The following is a 27,189-nucleotide window of genomic DNA, read 5'->3' on the forward strand; positions in this document are numbered from 1 at the left end:
TTGTCCTGTTCCCCAATCAACACCTGACATGTGGATTAGATTTACCCCACGCCTTGGAACTCATTAATTCCCTTTGACGCCGTCAATGGACGTTTATGTGAAAAGGGCTTGCTAGTTGATAATATTTTGCCCTTCTCGGCTTCTCCATTCATCTTTATTTATACTACCTCCGATTCTTAATATAAGATCTTGTATGATTTTAATTTTAATTTTAAATATAAGACCCCAATCCATTTTGTCTCTCATATTTATGTATTTTTTCTCAAAGTAATCCTTCTAACAATAGTAGTTCTAGCCAATACACTTGATTAGTAAGTATATTTTAGGAAAAATAATACATATTTGTTACAAATAATTGATTTAATTTTTTCCTTTAATCTCCTCAAATTAGTCAACTAGTTCTTATAATTAGGATCGGAAGTAGTAGATAATTTCTTCTCCTTCACATTGTCAATAGTCGATTTCTCCAAAAAGCAAAGAAATTTTCAACAAAGCAAAACCATTGAACCACAGTAAAAAACCAATGCTAGCATTTTGGGGCATCTAGAAAAGTTATGACGGATTAAAAAATCAATCCACGAACAAACAATTCTGAATTACTATTGAAAACTTTAGCCTTTAGATCAACTTTGTCTATCCACACGAATGTCTATACACATACTTTTCTATAACAACCAACTATAGTAGGATAATCACAGTAACTCGACCATAGATCTGTCGATGAAGATTAAACTACCAGGTCTCCCTCTTCTATATATATACATAGAGAGACAGGAACACACACAGACATAAACATATTTGTGATAGATGATAATCTGCTACGCAGAGAAACCTATTTAATTACACACATATATATACTACCTAAGATAGTAGGACATGACACTATAATAAGTCTGCACGAAGGTGAGTAGAAGAAGTGACATTGCTGCAATCACAGAGATGATGGCCCAGGGATTACTAAAATAGTCCTCTTTCAGAGTTAGCCTCCATCTATGCCAAGGCACTCTATAATAATCACTCACCTTCTCACACAGATCTGAGAAGTAGAACCTTCTTCTCGCCATGGTCATTCCTGGCGAAAGCTCGTTCATCAGAGAAGCCACTTCTTGAGTTCCCGATAATTTTGACTCTATAATCCCACGATGCATCAGTAACTCCACGTCACCTGGTGTCTCTATCAGACGATCCAAGATAAAGAGATAGTCATTCATATAATTATCGTGCAAGTGACAACGTTCGTATGCAATGAGATTCCTCAGAAGAATCTCCGTCGCATCTTTTATTCTCAACCGTGAGATTTCCAACACCCCATCTTTGAATCTGATGTCAAAAGGACTCCCGCTGTTCTTCACCTTGAACTTCACTCCAGCTTCGCGTAACTTTGTTGCCCTTGGCATAGTCACGCACTTTAGTTTGTTTTTGCTTGGAAGAACTGGAGGCACAAAACAAATTCTGGCAAAATCAACAAAATGTTGTATTTCCAGTTCACCCACTTTTTCCTCAATGTTGAAGTTATCCATATCTAGCAGATTCAACTTCCTTTTGAAGAACTCGTAGGTTAGCATGATTGCTGAACGCCGAACATCGTTCTTTATGGGAAGAATGTCTGATTTTGTTAATAAAAGAAGGTCCTCGATGATGGAGAAAGGAACTTGATTTTCAAGTAGAAGCATGTCAGTTTTAATGAACCGTAGCTTCCATGGGCCGCCAAAGAAATGATCATACTGATTCTGCATCTGGTTATTATCTGAGACATTTCTGAAGAATAGTTCAAGAATGAAAGCAGAATCCACCAGAATGATCTCAATAAACTTGTCACTGTCAAATTCAATGGGGTCTGCATAACAGTTTCGCAGGTACAATTCTTTCTTCTTCAAAAGTTGGACACAGTCATGTAGACTTACCTTTGCTCGTGACAGAAAGTCCTTTAGTAACCTCAGTTTGTGTTCTTCCATGTGTTTGAGGTTGAGATTATTGTGATGAAGTGGACCAATTGAAATTTCCCGAGGAGTGAAGGCTTTCTCATTTCGTTCTCGTAGATGAATAGGAACTTTACAAATGCTACATTTACTGGACAAGGGAGGAAGCTTCTGCAATTTGTCTCCCAGGCTCTTTAGAAGTGAATCTGATAGCATTTTTACATCGACTGTGATGTGATCGAATCCTTCGGTTAAGTCAACTGCTTGCCCCATTATCTGTGTGTGTGTATATATTCAAATTCTGATAAATAAGGAGATCAACAAGATGAATATTTCACCACTGCAAAGAAAGAAAGGTGGAAATTAAAAAATAAGGCATTTGATTAAATGATACCTGTCTTTGGTTGTATGGATTGGAATTGTAGTTTGAAAATCATATGCTGATCACAGAGAACATTTGACAGAAAGCTTCAATCGACTGCTTGGATGGGTCATTAACAAAAGGAATCAAATTAATTAAGACTAAACTTTTTGTGAAAATAGAAGGACTTGACAGAAATTGAAACTTGCTATGCAAGAGAGAAAAATCCAGATGTTGGCCCTGAGTAGAGAGAACTTCAGTTCAAGTACTGCGTGTGTGTGGATTCTGCTATATATATGCAAAATGGAAAGTCAACGGCATATATATGAGGAACAAAAGAGGAACGATTCATCCATTAAGAAAAAAGGCAAATTAAAGAGAAAGTAACCGGAGGACGAAAATAAACTTACATTTTGATGAGTAATGGAAGAATCTGAGAAATGGCGAACTGGTGGCCTTTCGTCTTCCTCGGAAGTTTGGTTTGGTGATGACTGCGGTCCGAGGAACTTGTAATATACTCTTCCGGTCCTTAATATAGGACCCAATTTTTGAGTTGGTTTTAGTCCTAAATATAAGACTCATATTTTATATTTATCAATTTTCTTTAAATTACCCCTATAGATATTTTCTCAATCATAATTAAGGAGAAGAGGAAGATGAGTATTAAGAAAGATGATTATGGTGTTTTAGGAAAAATATGTCACTTTTCTTATAATTAACTAATTTACCTAACTTTCTTAATCTAATCAAATTAGTTAAATGGATCTTATATTAAAGACCAGAGGAGTATATGTCTTCTTAGTAAAGCAGTGCACAAGTCAAGTCGATTTTTCAAGTCTTCCTTTAATAATACTATATTTTCGCAGAATTTAACAATGTTTTGTTATTTAATTTGTCAGTTGCATAGACACAGAAGCAACCCCGCCCCAAGCTTGGTCAATTTTGGCAGTTAACCAGCAAAGTCGTCTTCTTTAATCAAAATCATATCATATCACTAACACGGAACACCAAAGAATTGGGGGTTTAATTCATTTCATATGAAAAGCCCCCGAGGATTTCTGGGCGTCTTCTTAACGTCGTCGTCATCATCGGTTACCGTATCAGTTTCGCGTACATGGATGGATGGATATGCTTTGTAATTAGTGGGTGTAATTGAAGCTTATTGTTGATTCAATGATACAGCAATATTAAAAGGACGAGGCTTTTTCATCCCCTACTTCCTTCGTCAATTTTTGAGACAGTGCTACACCAATATTAGACGCATACTGGTACGACGTAGAAAAAAGCAGAAAAAGACAGGAAACGACAGGAAGATGCTCAGAAAGACGATAATTTGCAGAAAAATCCAAATTCATGAAGCAAAGAACATAAACAAGAACTCTCTATTTCTGATTCAGTGCTAGGACGATAGACTATCTATGGCTTTTTAGAAGCCCATGAAGCCAGCCTACGTATATTCCCAGTCAGCATCAATAATAGTATGTATAATCCACAGAAAGATTATTTTAAAAAAATTTAATTAAATTAGTTATTTACACAGTCTGACTCAATTCATTAATTGAGAAAGCAATAATATCCAGTGAAGTACAAAGTAGTTAAATATTGCAGAGCACCTAAAGCTTGACTAAACACACAGTGGGGTTTTTAAGTAATCGCCATCATCATATAATTAACACTTAATTATATGGCCCAAAAAAATTTGGGTTTAATTGATTTCATTTTGGAGTACGTGAAAAGTGCGTGAAAATTGCTGGGAGTATTCAAAACGTCGTCATCAAAATTACGTATCAGTTCCGCGTGCAGGGATATGCTTTATATTGGGTCTAATCAAAGGTTGTTGCTTCTTTATCTTGTTTTTGGGGGGGGGGGGGGGGGGGGAGTCATGAGCGTGTGGGGGCATCTTTCGTTTTTCAATACAGCATTATGAGAATCGTCAACGTGGGTTGGAAGCAGAATCCATGATAAAGCTTCAAGCTAAGTAGTACTTCCAAGTGATTAATATAAAATCTAATTAGTTAATTTAGAAGAATTAAGAAAGTTATTAAATTACTTTAAACTAGTTATATTTATTTTTTTGTCCAAACTAATTTTTCTCATCTATAAGTTGATATGTAATTTAATGATACACATAAATATTTTACAGAGATTATGTAAAACATACTATAATTAAATGATTTGGTAATTTTAAAGACAGAAAGAAGTGGACTCATTGTTAACTATTCACATCAGCCAACAACTATTTTTTTTCCTTAAAAAAAATTGGCGGGCCATGATAAGCACCATATTGATTTTAGTGATCCGATGTTATTGGCAGGATATGTCGTGGATTCTTTAAGATCTTTTAATGGCAATATTATTGTTAACTTCGCTCGTGACAGTATATAGTTATACGTAAGTTTTGAATCAGATCCAACCATTTCTTTTTCCTTTTTACTGGGTCTTTTAACTTTCTACCGACTAAGTTTGTTAGTTCTTGAGATTTAAAACTATTGAATAAGGATTAATGATGTTAGGAAGAACACACAACCTTTCAATCCAATAACCTGGGATTAACAGATTAATTTGCAGCAATATGTTTTTACGGCCATTTCTTCCACAGGATCAGTTTGTTTTGGGTTTCTAACAAAATTTTCTCAATACTATTAGTCTTTGGTTGATAGTTTTAAATATCACGAAATAACGAATTTAACGGCAGAAAATTAAAAAGGACTAACAAAGAGAAGAAAAAAAAAATAGAGATGCTTCAAAACTGAAAGAAATTATAAGTACTTTCAGATTAATTTTTACTATATAACATATTATTAAAGCACCATTTGGGGAGCGGAAAAAAAGAAGCATATCGCCGCTCTAAGACGTTTCTACATTTCAATGGCAGGGATAATGACGCAAGGATTACTTGCGTTAAGAGGGATCTTTTTTGCCTGAAATATAATTATGACAGTAATAATAATGAACAAGATGACGATAACAATAATATAAATACCTACGTCATCTCTTAGTTCCTAGACTTCCCGTACATGCTCTCTCTCCTTCTCTCTTCATGCGTCCTCGTTCTCAAGTGTGCGTGTTTTCCCCTCCCTCTCTTCTCCATCTTACTGCCTCTTCTTGTACTGATGGATTTTTATTTTTAATTTAGATTTTCATTTTTGTCTTGAAATTATGATATGTTTTGTTAAATTAAATCTTTGATACTTAGTGTACTAGGGTTAAAATCTGATACTATCAGATTTTTGTGGTCTCACTAGATTTGCTTGTTCTTGGTTTTGTTTTTATGTATCAGAATTTATATATCTGTTTCTTGCTTGCTTATTATAAAATTTTTCAGCGATTAATTTTTTGGTTTTTTTTTTTCCTTTCAACCTGATAATTTTTTTTTCGATTTTCTTTTTCCTTGTAGATGGTTAGTCCTCTTGAACCGTACCTACCCTATATATTTTCTTTTTCTTGAAAAAAAATAGATAAATATGAGAGAAAAAAATATATTAGAGTATTATATTTAGGACCAAAATAAAAGTCAAACTAACTTTTATATTAAGGATTGGAGGTAGTACCTTCATTCCCTAATAAAAGACCCATTTCAGAGAGGTCATGTATTTATCAACATGGTAAAAATATATATATATATATAATATCTCTTGTCCTTACTATAAGACTCATTTTTAAGAAAATTAAGAAAGTTAAATAAATTAATTTAAAATATTATGTTTACCATTTTTTTTTCAAGCTAATTTGTTTGATTTATAAATTGATATATAATGTAATGATACATATATGATTATTTCAGAGAGACCATATAACATATGTTATAATTAAGTAATTTTTTTATTTTTCTAATTTTTTAAATTAGTTAACTTAATCTTATATTAAAAACAAGAGATAGTATATATATTTGGGCCAAACCGAAGTCCATTAATGTTTTTCACCTCTCCCGGAAAATATGGGGGGGAACAAGTCCAAATTTCAAAGAGTGGGCCTGAAGCCCAACAGAATCATTGATAACAAGAAAAGAAGGGCATCAGGTGTGGCCCCAAGAACTGGTGAGCAAGGTTAAAACTTAAGATTGCCTCCAAATGAAAAAAATACTCACAAGCAATAAATTTTTTTAAGAAAAATTAATTATTAATATAAATAAATTAATTTACTAATAATTTCCTTTAGGAACTTGCAATAAATAAAAATCTTCACAAATCTTTCTCTATTATTTGCAAGCCAAAATTAATAAATTTATAATTTATCTAATATGTTTTTCTGAAAAAATTGTTAAGAGATCTATTATTAATAATAACTTTTAGTTTTAATCAATAAGAATTGGATGTAGTGAAAGGGATTAGTCCCTCGTAAGAAATCCATATTTAAATCCTTGTTAGAATAAATGTCCACATTTATTACCCAATAGTACCTCGAACATGAATATTTGTACTTTACTACAAAATCTTATTGTCATTTACTTTTTAAATGTTGTCAATTGTTATTAAAATATAGTAAACAAAATTTATTTATAATTTTTAAATTCAAAAGTATTTTTTAGAGATTCTCCAACAAAAAAAAGTATAGTAATCCCTTCTTTATGTTTGCCAGCTTTTTGGGTCCAGATCCTCTCAGCGTCTTTTTTCTCAACGTCTCTCAGTATCTTAAACTCTATCCGTTCAGGTGATCCAAGCGCACACAGTGCACCAGCTGTTAAAAATGAATCAACGCCTATAACTTCCTCTTTCGCCAGTATTCCTCAACCTTCTGCTCTCCTATTTCGGTTGTTCCTCCTCAGTCTCTCGCTCTCGCCTCTATTACCCATCGCTTAGCATCCCTCCTCCTCGTTTCAGTCATTAGGAATTTACGCAACGATTAGACAAGGGGAGAGACGGGGGGACGAATCTGTGTGGGTGGGTATAAGGATTTTGAGAAGTAAAATAAGTTGTCTCCATCCTCTGTGAAAACTGCATGATTGGCCCTTCCACAACTGCTTTCCAATACTACTACGCATATAACAAAAGGGTGGATGGTGCGTTACCAATTTTATGTATTTATTTATTCTTAGTAAAATACTTCAGATTTGGAAAACATAAATTGATAGTCATTCGACCTTTCAAAAGTATTTTCTAACTCACATCCCTTTATCGTACCGCTTCATCTCAATTTTTTTTTTTTACCATCAGTCAGAAAACTCAGATTCTTTTACAAGGAAAAAAAATCACTGTGATGTAATAATATTTTTGAGATTTTAACACGGTTTATAATCATATAAATTAATGAATACAAGTCTGCTTTTCCATTGTATAACAAAATGAATCAAGCTCTCTAACCAAATATGAAATTGAATCACCAATGGCAGATGAAGCTAACGAGCTAGCTAGTGCAATCACTAAGAAATAGTGTAATCCAAGATGTTTAATGACCCTCCATTCATTACTCATCTGCTTTCGGTGAATTGAGGATTAGTAGATATTAAAGTGACTCCGTAATTTGCAACATGGCTTCTGATTCAAGTTCTCCTACAGCGCCAACTTATACCAGATCCTGGTTCTGCACAAGACATGGGAAGCCGGCTGATATTTTGAAGATATGGCCTGCTTCCCTTAATCCCGTTGACTACAAGACGGTGCTCACCTTGTTCACCGAAGCCGACCCCCTCAAACCTGTAATGTACACATTCAAATTTACTTTCAAGATCTGCCGTTAATTACTTGATTCCAGTCGTTTATTTGAGTTGCTCGATGCTTGTTTTGGTTATCCTTAATAGACTGTGCCTGGATATGATGTGGCTGACGTGCTGGTGATTGTAAGTTTAAGGTTGGAGTTGATTGAGGTTCTTGATAGAGTTAGGAGTTGACTTTCCCATTGCTAATACAGCAGAGGCCCTGCATAGGAGGAGGAGGGATGCTAAGCGATGAGGAATAGAGGCGAGAGCGACTGAGCCAGAGATTGACGAAGAAGAACCGGAACAGGAGAGCGGAAGGTGGAGGAATACGGAAGCGGGAAGAGCGAAAGAGATGTTTAGGTGTTGATTCCTTTTTAATACTCCTCCGGTTCTTATTATAAAACCCAATTTGACTTTTTATTTGGTCCTAATTATAAGACCCAATCCATTTTCTCTCTTATATTTATACATTTTTTTCTAAGATAATCCTTCTAATAATGATAGTTTTAGCCAATATACTTAATTACCAAGGATATTTTAGGAATGACAATACTTATTTATTATAAATAACCAACTTAACTTACTTCCTTAATCTCCTCAAATAAATCAATTGGGTCTTATAATTAGGACCGGAGGAGTAGCTGGTGCACTTTGAGCGCTTGGATCACCTGAACGGATAAGATTTTAAGATACCGAGGGACGTTGAGAAAAAAGATGCTGAGAGGATCTGAACCCCAACTTTTTTAGGCCCTTCTAGGTACTATACCTACCCCTATGTTTTTTTCTACAAAAGCTTACTAATTTAAAAGATTATTTTGTTTTACATTTGGTACCTTGTTATAATAAAAATTAAGATAAATTTTGAGTCGCTCAATCTGAACATGAGCCATTCACACTCTAAGTTTGAGCATTTTATATGCTCACCTAATCCGAACTGGTAATTAAAACTCACACATCATATCAAATTATTAAGAAGTACTACCTCCGATTCTTAATATAAGAGTTAATTGACTAATTTAAGTAGATTAAAAAAACTATTTAAGTTAATTATTTATAATAAATAGATGCCGTCTTTTCTAAAATATTCTTGCTAATCAAGTATATTGGTTAGAGCTACTATTATTATAAGGACTACTTTGTGAGAAAAATAAATAAATATGAGAGACAAAGTGGATTGAAGTCTTATATTTAGAATTAAAATAAAAGTCAAATAAGCTTTTATACTAAAGACAGGAGGTAGTATTATATATAATTGTACTATATTTTAACAACTTTGTTCTCTTCAACAACCCTAGATCGAGAACGTGATATGGCTCCGATTGGAAGTAATTTTGTTTCCTCTTTAGTGGAATGTGATGAGTTGGCACTAGCTTCTTGTTGCATCCGATCATAACAAAGGATCCAATGGAGATCTCATATGTAGGGGTGTTCACGGGACGGATCGGGACCGGGACAGGCCCGTCCCGGTTCCGTCCCGATGAACAGTAACGGGACAGACTTTCTGTCCCATGTCCCGGCCCGTCCTGGGGTTGTCCCGGTCCTGGTCGGGACGGGACGGATCCGGGACGGGACCGGGACGTCCCGAAATAAATTTTTTTTATTTTTTTATTTTTTTTAATTTTTTTTAAAAAAATCTAATTTTTTTAATTATATTTTTTTGAGCTTAAATCTTATAAAAACATCTTTTTTATTTGTTTGGGCACTCTTAAACAAAAGCTCAAAATATTACATATAATAGTTATTAAAAACTCTAAACAAAAGCTTTTAACACAATAAAACTTGCTAAAAATTCTAATCATCAATAATCTCAAATCATTAACAAATATAAAAACTCTAAATAAATATATCCATAGTTCCATACAATAGTCTCAAATCTTAAAAAAATATGAAAAAAATGATATTATATAAAAAATTAAAAAAATTAATTTTTTTTTAAAAAAAAGGAACCGGGACGGGACCGGGACGGGACGACCCCGTCCCGTGTCCTGTCCCGTCCTGGTCCCTTTTTTGTCCCGTCCCGAAAAATTTCGGGACGGATCCGTCCCGTCCCAATAAGACCGGGACCGGAACGGGTCGACCGGGACGGGTCGGCCTTGAACACCCCTACTCATATGTCTTCACAGAACCCCAACTTCCATGACATATAAATATATACAGGATTAATACAATTTTTAATCTCATAAGTTTGTTCTTATTTTAATTTTTGATCTCTCAAGTTTCAAACTATAGGTTTTGATTTTTCAAATTTCATTTCATTTAAAATATTAGTCTTTATAATTCAATAAAAACAAAGACTATTTTTGCCCCTAGATAGACCAAAACTTATTGTTTGAAACTTAAGAGGTCAAAGCTAAAATAACCGCAAATTTAAAGTACCAAAAATTATATTAATCCTACACACACTTTCCTATAACAACCAACTATAGAAGGATAATCACAGTAAGCCAACCATAGATCTGTCGATGAGGATTAACATACCAGGTCACTCTCTTGTACATACACATAGAGGGACAGCTACACACACAGACACAAACATATTTGTGATCGATGATAATCTGCTAAGCAGAGAAATATATTTAATTACACATACACTAGATAAAATAATAGGACATGACAGTATAATAAGTCTGCACGAAGGTGAGTAGAAGAAGTGACACTGCTGCAATCACAGAGATGATGGCCCAAGGATTACTAAAATAGTCCTCTTTCAGAATTAGCCTCCATTTATGCCAAGGCACTCTATAATACTCACTCACCTCTTCACACAGATCTGAGAAGTAGAACCTGCTCCTCGCCATGGTAATTCCTGGCGAAAGCTCGTTAATCAGAGAAGCCACTTCTTGAGTTCCTGATAACTTTGTCTCTATAATCCCACAATGCATCAGTAACTCCACGTCACCTGGTGTCTCTATCAGACGATCCAAGATAAAGAGATAGTCATTCATATAATTATCGTGCAAGTGACAACGTTCGTATGCAATGAGATTCCTCAGAAGAGTCTCCGTCGCATCTTTTATTCTCAACCGTGAGATTTCCAACACCCCATCTTTGAATCTGATGTCAAAAGGACTCCCGCTGTTCTTCACCTTGAACTTCACTCCAGCTTCGCGTAACTTTGTTGCCCTTGGCATAGTCACGCACTTTAGTTTGTTTTTGCTTGGAAGAACTCGAGGGACATAACAAATTCTGGCAAAATCAACAAAATGTTGTATTTCCAGTTCACCCACTTTTTCCTCAATATTGAAGTTATCCATATCCAGCAGATTCAACTTCCTTTTGAAGAACTCGTAGGTTAGCATGATTGCTGAACGCCGAACATCGTTCTTTCTGGGAATGTCTGATTTTGTTAATGAAAGAAGGTCCTCGATGATGGAGAAAGGAACTTGATTTTCAAGTAAAAGCATGTCGGTTTTAATGAACCGTAGCTTCCATGGGCCGCCAAAAAAATGATCATACTGATCCTGCAACTGGTTATTACCTGAGACATTTCTGAAGAATAGTTCAAGAATGAAAGCGGAATCTACCAGAATGATCTCAATAAACTTGTCACTGTCAAGTTCAATGGGGTCTGCATAACAGTTTCGTAGATACAATTCTTTCTTCTTCAAAAGGTGGACACAGTCACGTAGGCTTACCTTTGCTCGTGACAGAAAGTCCTTCAGTAACCTCAGTTTGTGTTCTTCCATGTGTTTGAGGTTTAGATTGTTGTGATGAAGCGGACCAATTGAAATTTCCCGAGGAGTGAAGGCTTTCTCATTTCGTTCTCGCAGATGAGTGGGAACTTTACAAATGCTACATTTACTGGACAAGGGAGGAAGCTTCTGCAATTTGTCTCCCAGGCTCTTTACAAGTGAATCTGCTAGCATTTTTACATCGACTGTGATGTGATCGAATCCTTCGGTTAAGTCAACTGCTTCCCCCATTATCTCTGTGCGTGTATTCAAATTTTGATGAATAAGGAGATCAACAAGTTGTTATTTCTTCACTGCAAAGAAAGAAGTAAAGGGGGAAATTAAAAGATAAGTCATTTGATTGAATGATGCCAGTCTTTGGTTGTATGGATTGAAACTGTAGTCCGAAAATAATATGCTGACAGAGAACATTTAACAGAAAGCTTCAATCGGCGGATTGGATGGGTCATTAACAAAAGGAATCAAATTAATTAAAACTAAAATTTTTGTGAAAATAGAAGGACTTGAGAGGAATTGAAACATGCTGTACAAGAGAAAATAAACTAGATGTTGGCCCTGAGTAAATATAGCTTCAGTTCAAGTATTCTGTGTGTGTGTGTGGACTCTGCTATATATATGCAAAATGGAAAGTCTACGGCGTGCATGTGAGGAAGAGGAACGATTCATCCATTGGGAAAAAGGCAAATTAAAGACAAAGAAACTGGAGGATGAAAATCAACTTACATTTTGATGGGTAATGGGAAGAATCTGAGAAATGGTGAACTGGTGGCCTTTCGTCTTCCTCGGAAGTTTGGGTTGGTGATGACTGAGGAAGCGGCAATATATACATCTTCTCAGTAAACTAGGGCACAAGTCAAGTCAAGTCAATTCAATTATTTTAAGTCTTCCTTTAATAATACTGTGCTTTTGCAGAATTTAATTTTGTTATTTAATTTGTGAGTTGCATAGACACAGAAGCAACCCGGCCCCGAGCTGGGTCAATTTTGGCGGTTAACCAGCAGTGTCTTCTTTAATCAAAATCATCATATATAATTCACACGGAACACCAAAGAACTGGGGGATTAATTTATTTGATGTGAAAAGCCCGTGAGGGGAATCTTCTTAACGTTGTCATCATCATCAATTACCGTATCAGTTTCGCGTACATGGATGGATGGATGGATGGATATGCTTTGTAATTAGCGGGTGTAATTGAAGTTTATCGTTGATTCAATAATACAGCAATATTCAAAGGACAAGGCTTTTTCATCCCCTACTTCCTCCGTTAATTTTTGAGATAGAGCTAATACAACATAAAAAAGCAGAAAAAGACAGGAAAGGACGGAAAATTGCTCAGACAACGATAATTTGCTGAAAAATCCAAATTCACGAAGCAAAGAACATCAGCAAGAACTCTATTTCTGATTCAGTGCTGGAATGATAGACTATCTATTGCTTTTTAGAAGCCCGTGAAACCAGACTAATGTATATTCCCAATCAGCATCAATAATATTACATCTGGTCCTAATTATAAGAACTAGTTAACTAATTTGAGGGGATTAAGAAAATAAGTTAAGTTAACTATTTGTAATAAATAAATATTGTCTTTTCTAAAAAATCTTTGCTAATCTAGTTACTAGAATTACCATTGTTAGAAGGACTACCTTGGAAAAAAAATACATAAATATGAGAGACAAAGTAGATTGGGGTCTTATATTTAAGACTAAAGTAAAAGTCAAACAAGATCTTATATTAAGAACTAGAGGTAGTAGTATGTATAATCTACAGGAAGATCATTTAAAAAAAGAATTAGTTAAGTTAGTTATTAATACAACCCGACTCAATTCATTAACTGAGAAAGCAATAATATTTAATGAAGTAGGTAGTAGTTAAATATTGCCGAGCACCAAAAGCTTGACTAAACACAGTGGGGTTTAGTTGATTTCATTTTGGAGTGTGTGAAAAGTCCGTGAAAATTGCTGGGAATCTTCAAAATGTCATCATCAAAATTATCGTATCAGTTCCGCGTGCGCGGATATGCTTTATAATGGCTCTAATTAAAGATTGTTGCTTCTTTATCTTTGGGAAAAAAAAAAAAAAAAGCAAGCTTGTTCCTTCAATAAAGTACTATTTATATTGAGGTGGATTAGGCTTTTTCATCCTTCGTCATGTGCGCGGGGGCATCTTTCATTTTTCAATATAGCACGATGAGAATCGCCAACGTGGGTTGGCGGAATTCATGATAAAGCTTCAAGCTAATTACTATTTCAAATGCTTAATATAAAATCTAATTAATTAATTTAAAAAAATTTTAAAAATTATTAAATTATTTTAAACTATTTATATTTATTAATTCTTTTAAAACTAATTTTTCTCACCTGCAAAATTTTTTTGCCAGCTATTTGTGACAAATATATTGATTGATTTATAAACTATTTTCTGCAATCATATGTATTAAAATTATTTAGATTGAGATCTTATTTTTAAAACTTAAACTAATCTTACGACTAACTTTTATATTTTACAAACTTGATCAGCGTCAAACTTTTGATGCTGGAGCCCTGTTCTTTGTAATTTTTTTTATTTTAAAAAGTTTTTTTTTAATGAGGGTATAATGATTAATTGGTTATTGCTCATCCTTCAATAAAATTTTAATTTCTTATGGTCTTTTACAATAAATATTAACTCTTAGGGGTTTTCTTATTATAATAATTTCTCTTAGTTATCCGTAAGGTTTGAATCAGATCCAACCATTTCGTTTTCCTTTTTACTGAATTCAACCATTTTTTTTTTTTACTGAGTCTTTTAACTTTCTACCACTAAGTTTGTTATTTCTTGAGATTTAAAACTATTGAATAAGGATTAATGATGTTAGGAAGTACACACAACCTCTTAATCCAATAACCTGGGATTAACAGATTAATTTGCAGCAATATGTTTTACGGCATTTCTTCCACGGGATAAGTTTATTTTGGCTTTCTAACAAAAATTTTTCAACACTATTAGTCTTTGGTTAATAGTTTTAAATATCAGGAAATAACGAGTTTAACGGCAGAAAATTAAAAAGGACTAATAAAAAGAAGGGAAAAAAATTAGAGATGCTTCAAAACTGAAAGAAATTATAAGTACTTTCAGATTAATTTTCACTATATAATGCATTATTAAAGCACCATTTGGGGAGCGGAAAAAAAGAAGCATATCGCCGCTCTAAGACGTTTCTACATTTTAATGACAGGGATAATGACGCAAGGATTACTTGTGTTAAGAGGGATTTTTTTTTGCCTGAAATATAATTATGACAGTAATAATAATGAACAAGATGATGATGATGATAATAATATAAATACCTTGTTCTTGACAAATCTTAAAATTTGAAACTTTATCTCAATACATGGAAATATAAATAGATAGGTTTTAAATGGCACCTTTTATATCAATGACAATAAAAAATGAGATACTTGAATAAATATAATTAGCATATATTCCACTGAAGCAACACACGCGTGTTAATAAAACTATGGTTGATCATTATTTATCAACAATGTTTTATTCACGGTAGTCATTATTTTTCTCCTAAACTTACCGCATATAACAACGGAACGAATAGAGATATTTATTGGGGGTGTTTGGAAAACACTAATAGCACTTAAAAAAGTATTTTCAGGTAAGTCAGAACAAAACTTCTCTTATGTCAAACATTGTAAAATCATTTCTAAAACTCTAATCCAAATATACATACACGTCTTCAAGAAATTAAAACACACCATACAACCAACTTATACGATATTCATATCGTTAGTAATTTAATCTTCTCTCTGGATGCAAAGAGAGAGAGAGGCACAAACACATACATGTTCGTACGTAATTGATGGATCCTAGGGAGGGAAGCTCACACCTTCTACTTAAAATAATAGGAGATAACTTCATATACAGTCTGCACGAGGGTGAGTAGAAGAAGGGAAATTGCTGCAACCACAGAGATGATGGCCCAGGGATTACTAAAATAGTTCTCTTTCAGAGTTAGCCTCCATTTATGCCAAGGCACTCTGCAATAATCACTCGCCTCCTCGCATAGATCTGAGAAGTAGAACCTTCTTCTCGCCATGGTTACTCCTGGACAAAGGTTATTCATCAGAGAAGCCACTTGTTGAGTTCCTGATAATTTTGACTCAATAACCCCACAATGCGTCAGCAACTCCACATCACCCGGTGTCTCTACCAGACGATCCAGGATAAACACGAAGTCATTCACATAATTATCGTGCAAGTGACAACGTTCGTATGCAATCAGATTCCTCAGAAGAATCTCTGTGTCATCTTTAATTCTCAACCGTGGGATTTCTAACACCCCCTCTTTGAATTTGATATCAAATGGATTCCCACTGCTCTTCACCTGAACTTCACTCCAGCTTCGCGTAACTTCGTTGCCCTCGGCATAGTCACGCACTTTAGTTTGTTTTTGCTTGGAAGAACTCGAGGGACATAACAAATTCTGGCAAAATCAACAAAATGTTGTATTTCCAGTTCACCCACTTTTTCCTCAACATTGAAGTTATCCATATCTAGCAGATTCAACTTCCTTTTGAAGAACTCGTAGGTTAGCATGATTGCTGAACGCCGAACATCGTTCTTTCTGGGAATGTCTGATTTTGTTAATGAAAGAAGGTCCTCGATGATGGAGAAAGGAACTTGATTTTCAAGTAAAAGCATGTCGGTTTTAATGAACCGTAGCTTCCATGGGCCGCCAAAAAATGATCATACTGATCCTGCAACTGGTTATTACCTGAGATATTTCTGAAGAATAGTTCAAGAATGAAAGCGGAGTCTACCAGAATGATCTCAATAAACTTGTCACTGTCAAATTCAATGGGGTCTGCATAACAGTTTCGTAGATACACTTCTTTCTTCTCCAAAAGTTCAACACAGTCACGTAGGCTTACCTTTGCTCGTGACAGAAAGTCCCTTAGTAACCTCAGTTTGTGTTCTTCCATGTGTTTGAGGCTTCCATTGTTGTGATGAAGTGGACCAATTGAAATTTCTCGAGGAGTGAAGGCTTTCTCATTTCGTTCTCGTAGAAGAACAGGAACTCTAGAAATGCTGCATTTACTGGACAAAGGAGGAAGCTTCTGCAATTTGTCTTCCAGGCTTTTCACCAGTGAATCCGATACATCGATTGTGATGTTATTGAATCCTTCGGTTACGTCTGCTTGCCCCATTATCTGCATATGTGTGTGTATAAATGTATATTCAAATTTTGAAATAATTAAGGGGATCAAGTTGTATATTTCATCACTGCATAGAATGAAGTAAGATTGAAAGACAAAAGCTAATGATACCGGTCTTTGATTGTGTGGTTTGGAACTCTAGTTCGGTGACATAGTTTGAAATTAATGGTGAAGGTATAAATTTACCCCCAAAGTTTTGGCACAAATTAATGTTGCTCCGAAAGCTTCCTTGGATAGTTTATTTGGATTCATATATTTCAATACATAGCAATATTCTCCTACCCCATTAGAAAACTGGTGTTGAGAGTTAAAATATTAACATTTGTTGTTAAATTTTCAATGGTAAGAGGTAATATTGCTCTATTTTAATAATTTTGTGGCAACGTTAAACCTAAAAAAATTCCTTAGGTAGTATTGCACTTAAAAAAAGCTTTTGAAATAAATTTACAAGTTAAACTTTTAAAATAATTAATATGCTAACTGAGAATGTTTAAGAAAGCTTCATTCGACTTATTGGAAGGTTTATTAACAAAATGAATCAAATCAAAATTAAAGTTTTTGTGGAAATCGAAGGAGTTGAGAGAAATGAAACTTGCTACTTTCGATTGTTCAAAATATAAATATCAAATAACTAAATTATGCAACTCAGAAAGTTGATTAAAATTAGTTAAAGACAATAAACATATAAAAAAATATAAGTATTTTCTTAAACACTCTTATGCAGAGGTTAAGTGCCTGAGGGAATGAGTGGAAAAGGAATTGAGAGAGAATAAGTGAAAAAAGGAGATGAAAAGTATATAATTAATTAGAAGTAAAAATTTCAAAATTTTGATGCTTATATTTTAAAGCCAGTATATCATAAAAAGAAAACTCGATGTTGGCCTTGAATAGAGACAACTTCAGCTCAATTACTGTGAATAATAAAAGACACATATGGATTCACTATATATGCAGAATAGGAAGTTAATAGCACATGTACGAGGAACAAAAGAGGAATGATTCATCGATTGAGAAGAAGGTAGAAAGAAACGAAATAGAGAATTAAAGTAAGCTTACGTTTTTAGTGATAGGAGCAGCGGAGAAATGGTGAGCTGGTGGCCTTTCTTCTTCCTCGCAAGTTTGCTTTTCTGACGACTGAGGAACTAACTAGGCCTCTCACGCTGTGTGTATATATTTGTCATCTCAGTGAAGTAGTGGCCAGGTCAATAGTCAAGTCTTCCTTACTTTACCCTCAATTATATTGCGTTTTGTATAAGTTAATATTACGGTTGTCCTTATTATAAGACCCAATTTGACTAATTTATTTGATTCTAAATAAGACCCAATTATTTTCTCTCTTATATTTATGCATTTTTTCCAAGATATCCTTCTAATAATGATAGTTTTAAGCCAATATCTTAATTACAAGGATATTTTAGGATAGCAACACTATTTATTATAAATAACCAAACTTAACTTATTTCCTTAATCTCTCCTCAAATAAGTCAATTGTCTTATAATTAGGACCGGAGGAGTACTACAGTTATTAATATAAAAACTATTTACTAATTTGAGTAAATAAAAAAATTAGTTAAACTAGTTATTTGTAATAAATACATAAATATTGTTTAATAATATGTATTAACTAGAATCTTTAACATGTGCAGCTGTTATAAGACTATCTCAAAAAAATAAATAGAGACAGAGTAAATTAAGATATCATTTTAAGACTAAATTAAAGGTCAAATTATAATATTGTTATTTGATTTATGAGCTGCAGACAGAAGGAACCCACGCAGCTGTCAATTTTGGCAGTCAAATAAGTAGCAAAGTCGTCTTTCATAATCCCCGAAACTTTCTGGGAAACGCCATCATCAATTTCTGCATCAGTTCCATCCAAGTTCATTTATTAGTTTTTTTTTTTAACCCAATATTCCCTTTCCTAGCTTTCAGTCTTCAGTATTTCCCTAGCCTAAGTCCTAAGGTCTCAAGTCTTTACTTTGTTTCTTGCCGTCTGCGTCATCTCTTAGTTCCTAGACTTCCTGTTCATGCTCCCTTTCCTTCTCTCTTCATGCCTCGTCCTTGTTCTCAAGTGTGTGTTTTAATTTTCCCTCCCCCTCTTCTCCATCTCACTGCTTCTTCTTGTACTGATGGATTTTTATTTTTTATGTAGATTTTCATTTTTGTCTTGGAATTATGATATGTTTTGTAAAATTAAATCTTTGATACTTAGTGTAATAGGGTTAAAATCTTATACTATCAGAGCTTTGTGGTCTTTCTAGACTTGCTTGTTCTTGGTTTTGTTTTATGTATCCGAATTTATATATCTGATCTGTTTCTTGCTTGCTTATTATAAAACTTTTCAGCGATTAATTTTTTGGCTTTTTTTCGTTCAACCTGATAATATTTTTTTCGATTTTATTTTTTTTTGTCAATATTTTCTTTTTCCTTGTGGATGGTTAGTCCTCTTAACCGTACGTACCCTATATATTTTCTTTTTCCTTCTAGATGGGTAGTCCTCTTGACTCGCTCAATATGAATAGGAGCCATTCACATTATGATTAAGATGAGTATTTATCATCATCTAATCCAAATTGATAAAACTCACACATAATCAGATTATTAATTAAATAATACTACCTCAAGTTCTTGATATAAGAGTTAGATAATTAATTTTAAATATTAAAAAAATTATTTAAGTTAGTTATTTGTAACAAATGTATTAGATTTTTTAAACTACCCTATTCAATTATATTTATTTGTAACAAATATGAACAAATATGTACATTGAAACTATGCTTGATGGGATTCCCTATTGATTGATATTTTGAAAAGAAATTATATAAATTTAGAAAAAAATGTAGATCAAGTCTTATATTTATAATCAAATCTAATCTCTCAACTAGTCGTTATATTATTAAGGACATACGAGTCATTATTATAACTGCACCATATTTTAACATCTCCTTTTCCCCACTCTTCAACAACCCTTCAATTTCAATATTCGTCGGCTCGCAACTGTCGTGTACAGAATTGAGTTGCATGAACAAATCATTACATTGATTTTAGTGATCCCACGTTATTGGCAGGATATGTTGTGGATTGTGTAAGATTTTTTGATGGCAAGATTAATTGGATTTTTGTTAACTTGATTCCGTGAAACTTCATAAAGATACACGGAGGGAAGAGGAATGAATTGACTTTATGCCAATTTTTGTTGGGTGAATATGTACCCAGTAACATGAAGTACCACCTACTGTCTTTATTAATTAATTTAGAGAGATTAAAAAAACTTAATTAAATTAGTTATTTGTAATAAATAGATGTTATATTTTCTAAAATTTCTTATTAATCGTGTGTGTTTAATTATCTATTGATAGTATTTCGTTAACACACACACAACTACTATAAAAATTGCTTAATAGCAAAATAAATAAATATTAGAGATATAGTGGATTGAAGTTTTACATTTATAATCAAATTAAATGTTAAACTAGTTCTTATATTAATAATCAAAAATAGTATATTTTCAGGTATGTCAAATGTTTTAAAATATTTTGGATTGCCTTCAACTATTTTTTCAGGTGTATTTAGCATCCTAAATACTTTTTATTGAAAATTTATACTTAGCAATTAAGGGTGATGAATGCATTAAAATATAATTTAGAATGCAAAAAGTATATAAAAAATAATATTTCAAAATGTTAAATACATAAAATATTTTATGATACTAAATATATTTAAAAAAATATATATTCTAGCAACTTTGTTCTCTCCAACAAATCTAAAGAACGTGATGTGGCTGCGATTGAAAGTGCTTTTGCCTAGAAGAGGGAATATTTTTTACCTCATTAGTGGAACTAGCATGTGCTTCTCTCGCAATGCGCGGAAAGCTTGTAATTTGAAGTATTTTTTATTTTATTTTATCCAAAAAAATAATCTCACCTTTCACTACACATAAATGTATCATAATTCATGATATTTCACATGAATTCATGACACATAAGAAAATGAAGATATGAACATTTCTAAGCACAATCTCTAAGCTTGATTTAAATGATCATATTTGTTTCATTACATTTGTATCATGTACAAATTAATTTAAAATAATTTCCTACTATTAATTGATAGAGTTATGACATTTTAGCCTTTAATGCAATGTAGCAATCATAGTTATGAATTCAACTTTATCTTTTATGGCTGGTCCCCAAAAAAAAAATTTATTTTTATGACTCTATGCTTCCAGTTGACATTTAGATATCATAATGCAAATTCCTACATCTTCCAATAATAGTTGATTTTTAACAACCATCACACAATTATGGAAAAATATTTTCCATCCTACTATGCTCCTAACTCATATAGAAAATTTATTGAATAGTAACTGTACCTTCTTTTTCAATGATAAAAAATAATGGAAAAAATCTTTATATGTCAAGATAAAAAAATGCTTACTTCCTCATGGAACGTGTGAGGACGTGGGCTTCAATGGTTATAAAATTACAAATAATCATATTGCATCAACAAACAAATAATCCAACTTGGTTTAAACAAACAAACAAATCATCCTCTTGTAATTATGATTTTCTAAATCCCAAGTCAAGGATACATATTTTATTGCCTTACATCCCCCAAATAATTCAAGGAAAAAATTAGAGCAGGTGTAAAATTTGAAGAATTCCATACTAAAATAACATCAATCATGAGCATCACATAAAAGAATAGAAACACAGCATCACTTGCAAGGTGCTGAAAGTCGGGGAAAACACCTAACAGGGATGATATATTTTATTATTGATTCATGAGGTGCAATAGAAATTACCAACCTTAAACATCAAGATCCTCTAGATTTCATGATTTATACTATTGTGCAACGAATTCAGATTAAGAGACAAATGTTAAAAAAAAAGTAACTTAAATGGGAAAATGACGCCTTCACTTAAAACTTCCTCATTGTTTGTCCTCATTCTTTTTCATAAAGAAGCTTTAAAAATTAAACTATAATGCAGGCATTGTGGTTGACCAATTATATATACATACTGACGATATTGCTACACTGGGAAACGTGTCTCATAACATCTACATGATTAATACTAACAATAAAACAATACCGGACATAGTACTCCTAACAATGTGTTCTACACAGAATGGTCAGTACTTTGATGCAGATGACCCTTATCTTTGAGAGACAGGGCTGTTGATAACGTAATGGTGACAACTTGGCGTGCATAAACAATAGCACATACGAATAAGAAACTTGCACTAAGATAGCTTCTGCATAATATTTCCTCACTCATATCGCCAGGCGAACTTATTTATCTCTTTTACACGCATTGATATTGCCATGTACCGCTTCACTGGTATACCAAAGACAAAAAGCTAATAGCCTCTAATGGATTATAGTTCCTTGTGCCTGCATTTAAAAAAGAGACCCCCCTTACACCTCTTAATTCCATCAAAAATGCATAAAGCTACATTGAAGTTTTTTAGGCACAATATTTCCTTTCTGAGATAGAACATAAATTAGGAAAATCTTCTCGTATTGACTCACTGATCCAGATACAACCCAAACAAAAAAAAAAAAAAACAACAACAACACGACACCATATTTTATATAGAAGCTATTGGCTTACAACACAGGAACTGAGAGGTGTAGTAATTAAAAGATATAGAAGCAGTGAGAGAATAAGATAGCCAATATATGTACATAACATTAGAATTTATTCAAAAGCTGGGTATATTTTCAACAATTTGTGTAAATCAATGATATATTAACTTGGTCGGGCCAGCTTATTAGTTTCAGACAGCCAAAACAGAGCTTTTCTTATCTACATTCATATAGATACCTACAATATCACCCAATAATGTTTCTATTTCCTTTTGTCAGTAATTAGTAATTATGAAATATCACCTGAATGAAACTTCTGAAAACAGTCCTTCCCCAAACTTTCTACAAATCAAAGTTAGCCTTGCGATCAAAGCATGTTATTTGTTTTCCTGATGCACGCACGTTTAAGAAATAATGGTTAAGTGATGCTAAACTCTGTGAAACAGAAAAGAAGGAAGAGAAAACTGATGTAGAAATCTACACGTAGCAGAGGAAAGGGACAATACCTCAGAAAAGTCATCCTCTAAATCTCTGATTTTATATAAAACTGATTCTCCCTGCATTTACTTCTGGACTGCCAAAATCTCTCACAGCACTTTAGATTCAGAAGAAAAAGCATCCACCTGCAACTTTTACCACGTCTCATTTGGCAGAGCATGAGAATATATTGTCTTTTTTTTTAATCATGTGCTTTGTTACTTCACGGTTGTATTTGACAGCAAAGAAGCATTTGAATTTGTTTCCACTGATTTATACATGATCTGATACTTTTTTATTTGAAAACAAATGTTTGAATTTTTAACATTGCATGGAATGAAAACTTTGAGATAACTTTTGCATATTCTGGTAAGTGATGAGTTAGTTGTTGAAGTTTTATGGTGAACATTGCTTCTTATATTGTGAGTTTATGTTAGAATGAATTGGATTATTATTGTTATTAATGCTATGGTCTTTTTCTTGACTCTTGCAGATCGAGAATGTGAAGCTTTCATGTCCTTCCTACTTTGTATATACAGTTGGGAAATTGATGATGGAGCATTACCCATTTGTTTATAAGGATCAGCATATTATAATAATGTCACTTAAATTGATTATAAGTGTAAATCCAGATGTTCATTATGAAGTGCATGTAACGTAGTCCAAGAACACAGATTATATATGTTGTTAAAGAATTAAAATTATAAGTAAGTCGATCCTTAGACTCAAAACCTTATCATTTTAGTTTTTAATAATAAACCCCATGCCTCACAATCAAAGAGGATCTTCATTATTATCCCGGCACACAGCATGGCATGTTTGAGCTGACCTCCTACACTTGGAATACCAACAAAGAAAACAAATATATAAGAATTGTGAATCGACTTTATAGGACAAATACATAATAACTGTTTATTGTTAAGTGTAAAGAACTGAGTATACACCAATGAATAATAGAGCACTTGCAGAAATGAAACTTTACCCAAATTAATTAAACGAAGGAATGAAAAGGGGAAAAAAAAACATAATAAAGTGCAGCAGGAGCCCAAGCCTGACAGTGCATCACACAATAAAATAATTCAAAGTTTAAAATTGGTTTGAAATATGTATTACATATCACAAAGTCCTAGAAAATTGCCATAACAGTTGCCAAAATAAAGTCCACTGAATATAACAATGATAAAAAAATAGTCCAAACCAAGAATTGATAACCCACTTGAATCTGGCCCTTAGCTGCCTCGCAGACCTTCCAGTTCTCATTACCAGGCCACTTCTGCCCGTTGAATTATAGGAAACACAGAAACGCAGCTCTTACTGATGTGTAATCCACAAACGTGTAACCCATATTCGATTGCTCCTTGTCATGCTCAAATTTCCTGAGAAAGAAGCATGCAGTCATGAACCATTAATATGTGCAAGATATAGAACTGATTTTCGATAGTAGGTACCGTATTGCACTTACCTGCAACCCATTGGTAGATAGACGAAATCATACATGGAAAGAGAAGATGCCCGGTAAGAACTTTGATTTTGCTGGGAGCAGTGCTTGTCGAATATCTCCCCACCGTTCACACACATCTACATAATCAGTAATGGGGATCTACGAGATAAATTTGAAAGAAGAGCAGGGGAGGAGCAGAAGCAATAGTGAGAGGGAGATGGAAGAGATGAAGAAAATTAGAAGAAGAGCAGAGAGCACAAATGCCTTGCCGAATGCTTAAGAGGGAAGCACTGATTCATCGACGAGCATGAAAGAAGACTGTGAAGAAGAAAAAACCATAGAGCGGTTTGTGGAAGAAGAATTTGAGGTGAGAATGAGGGAGATAGGAAAGTTATAGCATCTGAGGTAGGTGCTAGGAGAAGTACGAAACCGAACTTGCCACGGTGGGAGGCTTGGGAATTTTGAAATTTGAATTGGTAGAAAGCTCTTGGAAAGTGGAAACGAATGGGCTGAATGCGAAACCCAAGTCATGACATTAACTAAAGTCGGCTCAAACAAAGCCCAAGGTAAACTAAACTGGCTTGCGAACAGTAATATGTATCTAAGACTGAGAATAAGCCATATTTGAGCTGGCTTGGTGGAAAAGATTCTATATATATATATATATATATATTGATTGATATTGATATTGATGATGATATTAATGTAACGAGTTTGCACTAGCTTCTTGTTGTATCCAATCATAACAATGGATTCAATAGAGATGTCATATCTCTTCACAAAACACCAACTTCCACTATACACACACATTTAACAACCAACTATAGTACGATAATCACAGTAACCCAACGGAGGATCTGTCCATGAAGATTATTAAAATATCAATCTCTCTCTTACTTATATATACATAGAGAGATGGGTATACACACACAGACACAAACATATTTGTGATCGATGATAAATAACAACAATAATCTGCTAAGCAGAGAAATTTTGTTTAATGACACATACACTAGCTAAAATAATAGGACATGACAGTATAACAAGTCTGCACGAAGGTGAGTAGAAGAAGTGACATTGCTGCAATCACAGAGATGATGGCCCAAGGATTACTAAAATAGTCCTCTTTCAGAATTAGCCTCCATTTATGCCAAGGCACTCTATAATACTCACTCACCTCCCCACACAGATCTGAGAAGTAGAACCTTCTTCTCGCCATGGCCATTCCCGGCCAAAGCTCGTTCACCAGAGAAGCCACTTCTTGAGTTCCTGATAACTTTGTCTCTATAATCCCACAATGCATCAGTAACTCCACGTCACCTGCTGTCTCTATCAGGCGATCCAAGACAAAGACGTAGTCATTCATATAATTGTCGTGCAAGTGACAACGTTCGTATGCAATCAGATTCCTCAGAAAAATCTCCGTCGCATCTTTTATTCTCAACCGTGAGATTTCCAATACCCCATCTTTGAATCCGATGTCAAAAGGACTCCCGCCGTTCTTCACCTTGAACTTCACTCCAGCTTCGCGTAACTTTGTTGCCCTTGGCATAGTCACGCACTCTAGTTTGTTTTTGCTTGGAAGAACTCGAGGGACATAACAAATTCTGGCAAAATCAACAAAATGTTGTATTTCCAGTTCACCCACTTTTTCCTCAATATTGAAGTTATCTATATCTAGCAGATTCAACTTCCTTTTGAAGAACTCGTAGGTTAGCATGATTGCTGAACGCCGAACGTCGTTCTTTATGGGAAGAACGTCTGATTTCGTTAATAAAAGAAGGTCCTCGATGATGGAGAAAGGAACTTGATTTTCAAGCAGAAGCATGTCAGTTTTAATGAATCGTACCTTCCATGGGCCGCCAAAAAAATGATCATACTGATCCTGCAACTGGTTATTACCTGAGACATTTCTGAAGAATAGTTCAAGAATGAAAGCGGAATCTACCAGAATGATCTCAATAAACTTGTCACTGTCAAATTCAATGGGGTCTGCATAACAGTTTCGTAGATACACTTCTTTCTTCTTCAAAAGGTGGACACAGTCATGTAGGCTTACCTTTGCTCGTGACAGAAAGTCCTTCAGTAACCTCAGTTTGTGTTCTTCCATGTGTTTGAGGTTCAGATTGTTGTGATGGAGCGGACCAATTGAAATTTCTCGAGGAGTGAAGGCTTTCTCATTTCGTTCTCGTAGATGAGTAGGAACTTTACAAATGGTACATTTACGGGACAAAGGAGGAAGCATCTGCAATTTGTCTCCCAGGCTTTTCACCAGTGAATCCGATACATCGACCGTGATGTTATTGAATCCTTCGGTTACGTCTGCTTCCCCCATTATCTGTATACGTGTGTGTGTGTACAAATGCATATTCAAATTATGAAATAATTAAGGGCATCAAGTTGTATATTTCATCACCGCATAGAACAAGTAAAGATCGAAAGACAAAAGCTAGTGATACCGGTCTTTGATTGTGTGGTTTGGAACTCTAGTTCAGTGACATAGTTTGAAAATACGCGGAAGGTATGCATTTGCCCCCAAAGTTTTTGGCTCAAATTAATGTTGCCCCGAAAGCCTCTTTGGATAGTATTTTTGGATTCAGATATTTCAAAACATAGCAATATTGTCCTACCCCATTAGAAAACTAGTGTTTGGGAGTTAAAATATTAACATTTATTGTCAAATTTTTCAATATTGCTCTATTTTAATAATTTCGTGGCAACGTTGAACCTAAAAAATTTTTTTAGGTAGTATTGCTCTTAAATAAAAAATTTTGAAATAAATTTACAAGTTAAACTTTTAAAATAATTAATATGCTAACTAAGAATGTTTAAGAAAGCTTCATTCACTGGAAGGGTTATTAACAAAATGAATC

At 33.9% G+C, this 27,189-nt stretch overlaps 4 protein-coding genes across 4 annotated transcripts; all 4 read right to left on the reverse strand.

Annotated features, from left to right (window-relative positions):
* Positions 1-792: 792 nt before the first annotated feature.
* Positions 793-2,391, reverse strand: LOC114718827 (UPF0481 protein At3g47200-like). The gene is made up of 2 exons (XM_028904268.1): positions 2,314-2,391; positions 793-2,220 (listed from the first exon to the last, which is right to left on the reverse strand). The coding sequence occupies exon 2, from the start codon at positions 2,190-2,192 to the stop codon at positions 858-860; it is 1,335 nt and encodes a 444-aa protein (XP_028760101.1). The 5' UTR covers positions 2,193-2,220; positions 2,314-2,391; the 3' UTR covers positions 793-857.
* Positions 2,392-10,506: 8,115 nt separating this feature from the next.
* Positions 10,507-11,838, reverse strand: LOC114718813 (UPF0481 protein At3g47200-like). The gene has a single exon (XM_028904256.1). It carries the CDS (start codon positions 11,836-11,838, stop codon positions 10,507-10,509), a length of 1,332 nt encoding a protein of 443 aa, XP_028760089.1.
* A 3,581-nt stretch (positions 11,839-15,419) lies between these two features.
* LOC114718814 (UPF0481 protein At3g47200-like) lies at positions 15,420-17,904 on the reverse strand. Its single transcript, XM_028904257.1, has 4 exons — positions 17,868-17,904; positions 16,313-16,805; positions 16,120-16,229; positions 15,420-16,078 (listed from the first exon to the last, which is right to left on the reverse strand). The coding sequence occupies exons 2-4, from the start codon at positions 16,800-16,802 to the stop codon at positions 15,485-15,487; spliced, it is 1,194 nt and encodes a 397-aa protein (XP_028760090.1). The 5' UTR covers positions 16,803-16,805; positions 17,868-17,904; the 3' UTR covers positions 15,420-15,484.
* Positions 17,905-24,160: 6,256 nt separating this feature from the next.
* LOC114718816 (UPF0481 protein At3g47200-like) lies at positions 24,161-26,426 on the reverse strand. The gene is made up of 3 exons (XM_028904258.1): positions 25,494-26,426; positions 24,338-24,453; positions 24,161-24,251 (listed from the first exon to the last, which is right to left on the reverse strand). Exons 1-3 carry the CDS (start codon positions 26,424-26,426, stop codon positions 24,161-24,163), a joined length of 1,140 nt encoding a protein of 379 aa, XP_028760091.1.
* Between the last annotated feature and the right edge of the window lie 763 nt (positions 26,427-27,189).

The sequence above is a fragment of the Neltuma alba genome, unplaced genomic scaffold (genome assembly GCF_004799145.2).
Source record: "Neltuma alba isolate B1F8T4 unplaced genomic scaffold, ASM479914v2 tig00011872_pilon, whole genome shotgun sequence".
NCBI classification, from domain to species: Eukaryota; Viridiplantae; Streptophyta; class Magnoliopsida; order Fabales; family Fabaceae; genus Neltuma; species Neltuma alba.

What these genes read in the sequence shown, in the direction of transcription:
- LOC114718813 (XM_028904256.1), bottom strand. Translation starts at nt 11,838, where the DNA reads ATGGGGGAAGCAGTTGACTTAACCGAAGGATTCGATCACATCACAGTC.
- LOC114718827 (XM_028904268.1), bottom strand. Translation starts at nt 2,192, where the DNA reads ATGGGGCAAGCAGTTGACTTAACCGAAGGATTCGATCACATCACAGTC.
- LOC114718816 (XM_028904258.1), bottom strand. Translation starts at nt 26,426, where the DNA reads ATGGAAGAACACAAACTGAGGTTACTGAAGGACTTTCTGTCACGAGCA. An exon ending in TCTCAGATCTGTGTGGGGAG is followed by an intron (nt 24,454 to 25,493) that starts GTGAGTGAGTAT and finishes CTGATTATGTAG; the next exon opens with ATGTGTGTGAACGGTGGGGA. An exon ending in TATCTACCAATGGGTTGCAG is followed by an intron (nt 24,252 to 24,337) that starts GTAAGTGCAATA and finishes CTTCTTTCTCAG; the next exon opens with GAAATTTGAGCATGACAAGG.
- LOC114718814 (XM_028904257.1), bottom strand. Translation starts at nt 16,802, where the DNA reads ATGGGGCAAGCAGACGTAACCGAAGGATTCAATAACATCACAATCGAT. An exon ending in GGCGGCCCATGGAAGCTACG is followed by an intron (nt 16,230 to 16,312) that starts GTTCATTAAAAC and finishes TAACAAAATCAG; the next exon opens with ACATTCCCAGAAAGAACGAT. An exon ending in ACTTCAATGTTGAGGAAAAA is followed by an intron (nt 16,079 to 16,119) that starts GTGGGTGAACTG and finishes TGATTTTGCCAG; the next exon opens with AATTTGTTATGTCCCTCGAG.